Genomic DNA, 11758 nt, shown 5'->3' with positions numbered 1-11758 from the left:
ACCCAATAGATCTAGTAAAGCCAGAATCCCAATTCGGATATCCCCACCAAATGATAGTACAGAAACCAAGATTCAATTTGTGATCACCCAATGGGATTTTACTGAGAAATCTGCAGAATTTACATAACCCCAGAAGAACAAACACAAGATTTGGTCCAACAACTCAACTCAAATGAGGATGGGCATGAATAGATTCAAATATGTATGGGAAATACAAACTTCAACAATCTAAACCCTAGAAAATTGTCTCATTTTACTCCATTATCCAGAAATTGCTTACACTATTTGGTTCAACTGTAGCAATTGTAGCAGCAAGAAGACAAGAATAACTTCAGAGAACACCCACCCAACCCATGACTCCAGTCTCCACCCACCAGTTTCTACAAAAACAGAGCTTTAAATTAAGAACCCATTACCACCCAATCTGATATTCCTGGACCAATCAAACAACCCAAAAACAATCGACAAACACCTAAGAAAAAGGAAACAAAGAAAGAAACAAAAGGCACACAAGTTCATTATCATCACTAATAGATAAATCCTTGACAAAAAATACTAATAGTCATTGCATATTTGCATTATTCTAAAAAAATAACTAAGTTAAAGGGGGCTCATATATTAGAACTTAGACTTGCTAGTAGAAAATCAATTTTACGACCAATCTGCACTGGCTTTGCTGCAAGAAATTTCAGAAAATGTGGCTGTTTTTGCAGGTATTTGATGATAAAATTTTGAGAAATATTTCAAAACAATGCATCTCCTTGGTTTATGGCAACTCTTTCTCTTTATCCCAATAGGGGCCATCCTCAAAGTTCCTGTCAAATTCAGTTTAGTATAGACTAAAAAATCACCCAGAATCTAAAGGCTTCGAAAAAAGCAGATGCAGCTGCAAGGGAATTTCATATATATTTGAGTTAGATGGGTATGTGGGTATGTTGAGTGGACGATGAAAGATCATCTCACTTGGACACTTACATGCGTGGTGTCTTATCATTATTTTATTTAATTAATTCGAATAATGCTTTTCTTTTTTCAAGAAAACCCTAAAAATTAAAATGATTATCAGAACTTATTTAAAAGAGACTTATACACACTTTTTTTTCTTTCTAAAATGCCTTCATAATCTTAGTGATATATGAATATAATAAGATAATAAATATTAATATTATATAAACCATTGAAAATCTTGAATATGAATTTATTATTAATTTATTTATTATAAAAATATATAGACATAAATTTATTTATTATTTACAATTTATTAATATTCTTTATATCAAATAAATATTAATATTATGTAAATAAATATAATATGATAGTAAGTATTAATATTATGTAAAGAAATAAATGTCATAAATTTAAAATAGAACGCATATTTTTTAACTTTTCAATATCTATGAAAATCGTTTAAGGTATATAAATATAAATTTATTATTAATTTATTTGTAGACTCTTTTATTTAAATTTTTTCAAAATTTGGCCTAATTAAATAAAATATTGACACGTGAGTGTTCACTAACATCGTTCATTTATTTAGACCATTCATTCTGGATGATGTTGAGGATAGTCATCGACTCATCGGCAGTAGACTAACATCTTCTGGACCAATTAGCATACCAATAGTCACCATTCATTTATTTGGACCATTCATTCTGGATGGTGTTGAGGATAGTCATCGGCAGTGGACTAGGATCTTCTGGACCAATTTTACATACCAGCAGTGATTAGGCCAAGGTGGTGATCCACTTCCATGGAAGAGCAGCAAGAAAGGAGGAACGTTGGAGAGATAGAACTTGAAGGCGGCCAACCAAGCAGGAACAGTGGCCAAACTAGCCCCGAGCCTAAGGAGCATAGGATCGACTTTGATGAAATCAGTCCTAGGGTGACAAATTGGATTGCGTCGGTCAAAAATGGAGAAGAAAGGACTCAATCTCAAACTCAATGGCCAAGGATACCAAAGGTTCCTCTGATCCTGAGGGGGACCCGGGATTTCAAGAAATTCTACGAACCGAGGGTAATTTCATTCGGTCCTTACCACCATGGCAAGTCCCACCTTAGCCCAGGGGAAATGATCAAGCCTCAATGTGCCCAAGAATTCCTGGCTGATAGTAACCAGAAAATCGAAGATTTGTACAAAAAAATTAAAAGTAAAATCGAGAAAGTGAGGAACTGCTATGATTGGAGTAGTACAAAGGAGTATGATGATGAGAAACTCGCCTGGATGATGCTTCTGGATGGGTGTTTTTTACTACATTTAATCCACTGTGTAGTGAGCGGAAAAGAGAGTCAGTTGCGCGGTTTGAATCGTTTCATCACTTCTGAGGACCCGGACTTGTTCTTGCTTGAGAACCAACTTCCCTTTGGAGTCCTCAAGTTGATTTCTAAGAGAGCAAGTTTACCAATGGAAGATATGATTAAACAATTCGTCACGAACACCAAAGGGTCGACATCAGAAATACAGCTGGAAGGGCACTCTCATCTCCTCGACCTTTTGCGAAGTGCTCTCCTAGGCAGGTTTAAAATGATTGGGAGGAGTCAGCCCGAACAAAAGCAGCAACCTGAGAAAAAAGGAAAGTCGTCGTCGTCGTCTCAAGGTAGATATGGGTGGTTCTGTGTCCCATTTAAAAAAGGCAAACAACAAGACAATTGGCAGTCCTTTCGACACATCAGGGAGCTTAAAGCTGCCGCGATCGATCTCCAACAGCGTAGAACGAGTTTCTTGACAGACGTTTCTTTCCATTCCTACTGCTTCTATGGCTACCTGAATCTTGCTCCAATAACCATTGACGACTCCACGAAGCCCAAATTCTTGAACATGGTAGCCTATGAGATGTGTCTAGATGGCCCAGATGACCATGGGTTCACTTCTTATATATGCTTCCTTAACAACCTCATTGATCATGCAGACGATGTCAAGGAGCTGAGATCTAAGGGCATTCTCTACAACGGTCTTGGCAGCGATGAAGAGGTGGTCCAAACTTTCAACGAGATCTACGCTGACTGGGTAGATCTCGGTGCTTATGAAGAAGTGAGAACTAGTATTCAGAAACACTGCGACGGGAAAGTGAATACTTGGATAGCTCAAGCCCTTCACGACCATTTCAGTTTTCCATGGATTATCACGGATTTCATTGGCGCTGTTTTGATGCTATTTCTTTATGGGGTTCAGACCTACTACGCTCTTTGCGGTAATTAATATATATATATTGGGTTAATTATGCTTGTGATGAGTTATTTTCTTGTCCGCTGTGTGTGATTATGCAAATAAAGATGTATAAATTGTTAAGTTGTATGCAGGGTGGAAAGCTGAAGCCTTTCACGACTATCTCAGGTCTCCATGGAATTTCATGGCTTTGATTGGAACTGTTTTCACACTAATTCTTACTGGGGTTCAGACTATACTACGCTCATTCCGGTAAATATATAATATATTTATATGTAGGGTCAATTATGAGTGTGATGTTTTATTTTCTTGTCCGGTGTGTGAGTAATTAGGCAAATAAAGATGTATAAATTGTTAAGTTGTATTCTGTGATGTGTTTTTTTTTTTCTTGTTTGACGTGTTTAGGTTTGAGAAATGGAAGATTGTATGATTAGATAAATAAAGATGTATAGATTGTTAAGTTGTATCACTGGATTTCATGCATGCATGCAATATTATTAGTCTTTTCCTCTCCATGAGTTTGCTATCATCTACAAGAACTCACAACTTCCAGCTAGCTTCTTTATATTCTTTTTCATAGACCAGGATCATAATAGAAAATTTTCAGTCAATAGTATGTAATTCGTGCATGGGATGGGATTGAATTTGCGCACACAATTTATTTTTATTTTTTTTCAAATGATAAAATAGTGGATAAAATCATAATTTTGATATATTTATGAATTGAGGGAAGAATCTCAAATATGCCCTCTGATTTTTAAATTTTTTTTACAAAAGACAGATATATCCTTTTAGGCAATTTAATGTTTGATTTTGGATCAAAAGAGATTTCAGAAATAAATACCACATTTTTTAATGAAGTCTTCCAATCTTCATTGAAAGAAATAAATATCACTGGATTTCATGCATGCATGCAATATTATTAGTCTTTTCTTCCCCATGAGTTTGCTATCATCTATAAGAACTCACAATTTCCAGCTACCTTCTTTGTATCCTTTTTCATAGTCCAGGATCATAGATAACACAGTATCCACATAGAAAATTTTCTCCCAACAGTATGTAATTCTGAGGATGGGATGGGATTGAATATTGCACACAAATTTTTTATTTTTTTTTTCAAATAAGAAAATTGTGGATAAAATCGAAATTTTGATATATTTATAAATTGAGGGAAGAATCTCAAATATGCCCTCTGATTTTATTTTTTTTAAAAGACAAAAATATCCTTTTATGTAATGTAATGCTTAATTTTGGATCAAAAGAGATTTTATAAATGAATACTACATTTTTTAATGAATTCTTGCAATCTTCATCAAAAGAATCTTCAAGTTTTCAACTTCTTTATGACATCTTTGAATATTCTTCAATTCTTCAAAAAAATTTAATTCTTTGGAATTTCTTTAAGAGCTCTTGAACCTTAAAAGAAACAACCTAGCGTGACACTTTCAACATTATGTGAATGTCATGGAATTTAGTTCAAAAAAATGTTAAAGGAGCTTAATTTGCCATAGAAAGAACCAATAGGGATTTACATGGACAACAAAAGAGTGATTACATTATAAAAAAAATCCAGCTTTCCATGATCGAAGAAAATACCTCGATACAAGATATCATTTTATTAAAGAGTGTTATGAATAAGGAAAACAATTAAAATTTGCAAAATCTCAATATTAAATTATAAATATTTTTACTAAACCTATCAAATTTGAAGATTTTAGAAAATTAAGGATACTATTCAGAGATACAAATCAAGTTTTAGTTTTTATAGTAATCAAATCAGAAAATTTTTTCATATTTTACTCCGAGGAGTTAAGTTCAAATATTTATAAATAAGAAATTATATAAAATTCGAATAAGAGAGGGTGGTGGAATTTAATAAATTTTTAATTCTTTCCGCTTTTTCTTTCTTTTTATATAATTATATTTGTATTCCACTTTCAATCTCATTACTTGGACACAAATGGGGTCAAACAGGAGCTTGGCACACATGCGTACCACAAAAAGTACTGAGATATTGCATAGAAGGCACGAAGAGAGCCTTTCAAAGCTGCTACCCATCGATTCTTGGAGGCCCAACTTAATTAAAGGGCACTGTGCATCCTAACATTTTCCATGAAAGGACAATAATTGCATCTGATCGTAAATATATCCGGGAATCCATCTTGGCATTTTCGTCATGAACTGATTTTTTTAAGAAAAATGTTGGTTCCAAAAAGTACTAAAAAAAGGGGGGAAAATACTAAAAAAAAAATGATTATTTTTTTATATTTGATTTTATCATGAAAAATGTGACAAAAGTCAAATATAATTAAAATTATTAAAAACTTTATATATTTTTAAATTATTTAATTTTATATAGAAGAGTTAAATATATGAAAAAAAGTTTGATGTATATAAAAATAATTTATTGATTTTAAATTTATTTTCTTTCATTTTTTTCCCTTCTACTTTTTCTCTCTATTTTATTCTCTTCTTATTTTCCTTCAAACTTTTCAAGAGCCAAACATAGCCTAAATAACCTACTAATTTGGTGTTAAATTTATTTATTTTTACTTAAATCTAAATAGATCTTATTTTAATTTAATTCTAACTATAACTTAATAGTATTAAGTATTAAGTTATTTATTTTTTATTATTTTATTTCCATTAAGTATTAAGTATTAATTAGTATTAATAAGATGAGAGTTGGATTAAGGTTATGTTTTAGTTATTTTAAAAAGGTTATTTTTAGCATTAAACAAAAAGTCAAATATTTTGACTTTTTTCTATTTAATTGAAAAATTAGTAATAAGTAAAAACAATAAGTTAAAAATAAATCATTTAAAATCCAAAAACAAATTACATTCAACATTAAATGGAAAAAAACCAAATAGCTAATATTCAAAGTCCATACTACCTATGTTTGTCATTTTTTTATTTCTAAAAATACTCTTATCAATATTAATAATTAACTTAAATGAGAATTTAATCTTTTCATTTAATTAGAGTTTTAATTACTTGACATAACAGAAGTCATTCCTGAAATTATCATTACAAACCCAAAAGGTAATTCAAAATTTAATATTTTCAATACTAATAATCAACTTAAATGGGAATTTGATCTTTTGATTTAGTTAGTGTTTTAATTACTTGACTAATGGAAGCCATTTTGGAAATTATCATCAGAATTCAAAATTTAATATTTTTCATACTAATAATAAACTTAAATGAAAATTTAATATTTTCATTACTTGACATAAAGGAATTCATTCTTGACATCACAAACCTAAAGGTAATTGAAAATTTAATCTTTTCATTTACCTTCAATTTCTATTCCATCAATTATTTTAATAGAGATTTAACTCAAAGTTTTAATTACTTGACTTAATTCATAACTTCATTTTGATTTTATATTCAAATTCAATCTTGAAAATGCTCTCAAGACACTACAAAGGAAAAATGTTAATATTTGTGGGAAACCTCTCAAACTGGGCATTCATCATCTCCGGCATAGCGTTGTTGAGATATTAGGAATGCTTTTCTTGTATCATTCTTTTCCATTCTTAGAATGGTGATTACCCTCTATATATACTTTGTACATGAACAATAAAAGTATGAATGAGAAAAAAAAAAAAAAAAAAAACCACCATTCATCAATTTAAAGATGGTATTAGAGCCATGGAATTGAAATCTTGGATATTTTGTCGGTAAGGCCAGCCACTGCCCCTCCTTTGCGTAAGATCAAGATCATCCAACCACATCTTCACTGGTGTGTTCCTTATTTGCTTCTGCTCTGCATCATTCACCACTACTTGGAGATGCAACAAAGTCTTCCTCAATTTTTCAAGTGTTGACTCAACTTTCTGCCGGCACGCATTTTCCAACAGCCGAGTAGCTGCCATTGATATTTTTATGCTCTCAGTGCATTGAATTTGATGCTCTTGAAACCCATCAAACGGTGCAGGAAGCATCATAATGGTGGGTGCTGTGATCAAGAAACATTTATCATTGAGTAATTTTTTTAATTTTTTTTAAAACGAGTGAAAAAAAATACTAATGTTTTTCAATCTAAAGGTACTTTTAATCCAGGAATTATTTTGACTGAATCAAATTATGACGTTTGGTCACAACTTGTGGAGATGCATATTGCTGAACGGGAAAAACTTTCTTACATTCGAGGTAAGACAAATCCACCAAAAGAGTCAAAAGAGGGATATGAGAAATGGTATGCTGAGAATCAAAAGGTGAAGAGATGGTTGTTAATGTCCATGAATCCAAAAATTATGAAGCGTTACTTACGCTTACCTACTGCTCAAGAAATTTGGAGTGCATTATCAAAGGCCTTCTATGATGGAAGCGATGAATTACAAGTTTTCACTTTGAATAAAAAAGCTTTCACTTCCAAACAAAGCGGCAGGGTCTCTTTCTGAATATTACGGAAAGTTAATTGAGATTTTTTGCGAATTGGATCATCGGGATAAGGTAGTCATGAAAGACCTTGATGACATTGTAGCATACCGGAAATCCATTGAACGACAACGGGTGAACATCTTTCTTGGTAGATTGGATGGTGACTTTGAGTAAGTTCGAGGAAAGATTCTATGCAAATATCATCTTCCCGATTTGGAAGAATGCTATGCACTGATTCGATGAGAGGTAGTGCGTCATGCTAGTATGAAAATAATGCTAGTATGAAATTGTGGGATATCCTGACTGGTGGGATCATAATCGTGATCAACGGAAGAAGGATTCCAAGAAAACCTTGACTACAGCTGTTGCCGAAATAAAAACAGAGGCTAATGTTACTAAGAATGCCTCTACATTGGTAGCCACTACAGATTATGGTGGTAAGTTTTTACATCTACACCTGTTATTAATAGTGCATGGATAATTGATTTTGGTGCTACAGATCATATGACTTTTGATTTTAGACAGGTCTCACCCCTTAGACCTTCCTCACAAAAAATTATTTCCACAGTCAATGGTAATACAACCCTAGTCATTGGGGAATGATCCTTAACTCTTACTGATACTTTGAATTTGAATTTTGTTCTGATAGCCTATGGGTGAGTCCATCCCAGGTTGTGCCAAAGAAGTCTGGAATCACGGTGGTGCAAAATGATAAGGGAGAAGATGTCTCCACAAGCCTTACCACTGGTTGGAGGGTGTGTATCAATTACAGGAAATTGAATGCGGTGACAAGGAAGGACCATTTCCCGTTGCCTTTTATTGACAAAGTGCTTGAAAGGGTCACTGGGCATCCTTTCTACTGTTTTTTGGATGGCTACTCTGGCTACTTTCAAATAGAGATTGATTGGTGGTTAGGTCCTTTCACAATCCACCAAGTGCATTCAAATGGAGTAGTGAAGCTACTCAGCGCCAACAACAACTGCACTTTCGAAGTGAATGGCTAGCGTCTCAAGCCCTTTGTGGAGTCTTTTTCCCGAGACAAGAAGGAATTCATCCTCCTTGATCCCCCTCAGGCTTGAAAAATCAGATCCTGGACGGACTTAATCTTTCTAAAAACTATTAAGTCCATTCCTTTTTGGTTTTGTTTTTTATTTCATGTTTTTCTTGCATTTGTATTTGTTTTGATTTCGATTTTTTGCTTGAATTCCATTTTAGTTTGAGTTACTTTAGGTTTTTGATGATCACTTGCAGGGGAATCACTTAAGGATTCGTCGGCAGAGGAAAAGTTGAGGAAAAATTGAAACAAAGTATTTCGCATAGCATGCGAAAATTTCTCACCCTCTGCGAAATCCTCCTGATGGTTTTTGAAAAATTCAAGCTCTCGGTCTTTAACTTCGCACCTTATGTGAAATAACACAGGGTATGCGAGCCCTCTGCGAAACCCCCTTGTAATCATTTTTGAAAACTACAGCTCTCGGGCCACAAATTCGCACACTTTGTGAATTTCCACAGGGTTTGCGAAATTCCAAAGGGTTTGCGAAATTCCACTTTGCAAAAATTTCAGTTTTGCGAAAATCCAACTTTGCGAAAGTACATTTGCGAAATTTCCACTTTGTGAAAGTGCCTTTGCAAAATTTCCACTTTGCGAAAGTGCATTTGAGAAATTTCCACTTTGTGAAAGTGCCTTTGCAAAATTTCCACTTTGCGAAAGTGCATTTGCGAAATTCCACCTTTACGAAATTCCCACTTTGCAAACCATCTCCGCCTCTCCCTTTGTCTGCACAAAAAAAAAAAAAAAAAAAAAAAAAAAAAAAAAAATACAATATACATCCCAACTTCCTTTCTCACTTCTCTAGTCTGTTTCGCGCCTTTTTGCGAAACTTTGGCATGACTACGAAAAATTTGTTTTTTGAACCATGTGGTTTCTCCTCTATACTTCCGAGTGCATTTCCTTTAGGAGGTATCACTTCCTCCCTTCATTTTCACTTGCGATTGAAACATTGAGGACAATGTTCATCTTGGTTGGGGGAAGAGTTGAGGAAGTAAGTATTGTAAATATTACTAGGATATTTTGTTAACTTAGTTACCTTTTGTTTTTTTTTTTTTTTTTTAAAAAGTTTTTACTCTACTCTCCATGGTTGTCAAGGAAAAATTCTCAAAATGAAATGAGAGAAGTTGAGTTCTTGCTTTTTTGCTTAAGTCTTAGAGTTTGTATTATGTTTATTGAGGTTGATGAATTATTGAAGCTCCTATTGAATTCAACGTTGTTTCAACCTTGTTCTTCCACTTTAATCTTGCCACACACTATGCACATTAGGTTCCAATTATAAGATGAAAAACTATCTCAACCCCCTGAACTTAGGAAAATTTTGACTTGGTACCTTTGACCTCATTTTAATAGTGTTGGGACACCTTATAGAAGGCCAATGAGCCTTCAAAAAAAAAAAAAAACAAGTGCTACACTTGCCTTGAAACCCGAGCAAGGTCCTAAGGGTATATGGCGAAAGTCTTTGAAGCCTGGTGCCCTAAACCTTAATTGGTTAGGAGTCACAGACCTTAATGCTCGTTATAAGGGTGAATAGGTGAAGTTGGGCAAATAAAAGAATTGTGAAATAAAAGAGGTGCGTTCTTAGCCTATTGGGTGTTGGTCAGTTTGCTAGGTTTGAGAAAGAACTAGGTTGGGGGGAGAGCATAGTTTAGCATACTATAATTGGAAACTAATCACCTTCACACTTAGATTCTTGTGGAAGATTAAGAGTTGGATCTTTGGGAGTGGAAATCCTTTTGATGCTTAAATTTGGATAATGCCCACTCTTTGTATTTTGTGAATAGATAAGTGATTTAATGACTCTTCTTGAAGGTTGGGTTTTATATCTTTGATTTTCCATGAGAGATACGTTTCTTTTTCTCTCCTTCATTGCTAAGGGACTAGCAATGTGTCGGTTGGAGGGAGTGATTACTACTCAAAAAGTGCATTTTTATAAGCTTAAACTTAATTGTACTAAGCATTTTTTAGTAGTAGTTAGACCTTTTTATCCCAATTGGCATGTTAAGGACCTAGCAAATGTTACTAACCAATTTCTAGTAAGTTTTAGTGTTTTTGGTAGCTTTTTTATCACTGAAGCAGGCCAAGATTGAGGGAGAGTTTTGTGCAAGCTATGGCGAGGCAACTTGAAGATCAATCACATGAAGAATCCGAGCCTTGGACCACTTCAAAACCCCTTGCCAAACTTGGAAAGGGGTTGGCAAAGCTATCAGTAGTAAGATGAAGGGAAACAAAGCATTTCGCAAGGCAAAACCATCAAATTTGCAAGGTGTGCCAAAATTAGCAAGGTATGCCAAAATTAGCAAGGTGTGCCAAAATTTGGCAGGGTGTGCCAAATTTTGGCAATGTGTGCCAAAGTTTCGCAGGGTGTGCCAAAGTTTCGCAGGGTATGCTAAAATCACTTTGTGCGCACCGACCTTCGAGATTTGTCTCTAGAACTGTAATTTTTCATTTTTATTCCTTTTGTAATAGATAAATGACACGAGGGTTTGTTTAGGAACTATAAATAGGGGTTGGAAAACCTCTCAGATGGGATGTTAGATATTATGTTTTAGATATTTTGTAAAGTCTGGTTTTTCTCTGCCTTTCCTTCTCATTGTCTCTTCACTTTCTCTCTAGCCAAACACCCTCTAAGGATGATTTCTCAGAGGATGAGTGGCTAAGTTTCATGTTTCTTGGAGTGATGGAAGCTAGGTAAAGGATCCAGATGCAAAGGTGAGAGTTTTCCTTGTTTTAAATGAAGGTAGTTGTGTATCATTAATGGTTTGTATTTCAAGTTTCAGCTTTAATCACTTAGAATCACCTTGAATGACCAATACTTGGTAAGCTTTTAGGATTCTATGGATGCTTATTGCTAGATCCATGGATGTCCATTAGTTATCAAGTACGAGCCATTAGAAGGTGGTTCAAGGTGAGGGTCTTTAGTGTTTGAAGCCATTAATGGGAAGCAACTACCATTTTTCAAGAACCCTTTAGATCAAAACTTATTTGCTAAATACAAATCCGGTTCGGGAGATAACCATCCTTTATGTTATTGTCCCCAATGCGAGGAGAAGATCCGAAATTTCCCACTTTGCAACAGGAACCTGATCCTAGTAACCTATAGCTCCAAGAGACTTTATCTTTATAGTAATTTCAGTTGTTTATGTTTGCTTAACTTA

The 11758-nt window shown here is 34.1% G+C and overlaps 1 protein-coding gene across 2 annotated transcripts; it reads left to right on the top strand.

Moving 5' to 3' along the window:
• The first annotated feature begins 1580 nt into the window (after positions 1-1580).
• LOC117931417 (UPF0481 protein At3g47200-like) lies at positions 1581-3676 on the top strand. Of its 2 annotated transcripts, none has more exons than XM_034852412.1 (2): positions 1581-3188; positions 3288-3373. In XM_034852412.1, exons 1-2 carry the CDS (start codon positions 1751-1753, stop codon positions 3308-3310), a joined length of 1461 nt encoding a protein of 486 aa, XP_034708303.1. In that variant the 5' UTR covers positions 1581-1750; the 3' UTR covers positions 3311-3373. The 2 variants fall into 2 exon arrangements, with proteins under 2 accessions (XP_034708303.1, XP_034708302.1); XM_034852411.1 differs by having other exon boundaries at positions 1582-3188; positions 3298-3676.
• Positions 3677-11758: the final 8082 nt, after the last annotated feature.

This window comes from Vitis riparia, chromosome 14 (assembly GCF_004353265.1).
Source record: "Vitis riparia cultivar Riparia Gloire de Montpellier isolate 1030 chromosome 14, EGFV_Vit.rip_1.0, whole genome shotgun sequence".
Taxonomy (NCBI): domain Eukaryota; kingdom Viridiplantae; phylum Streptophyta; class Magnoliopsida; order Vitales; family Vitaceae; genus Vitis; species Vitis riparia.
Note: the sequence above shows the minus strand (reverse complement) of the source record. Positions and strands in the feature narration are given on the sequence as shown.

Coding starts and splice junctions, on each gene's coding strand:
- LOC117931417 (XM_034852411.1), top strand. CDS start 1,751: ATGGAAGAGCAGCAAGAAAGGAGGAACGTTGGAGAGATAGAACTTGAA. Junction 3,189..3,297: donor GACCTACTACGCTCTTTGCG/GTAATTAATATA, acceptor AGTTGTATGCAG/GGTGGAAAGCTGAAGCCTTT.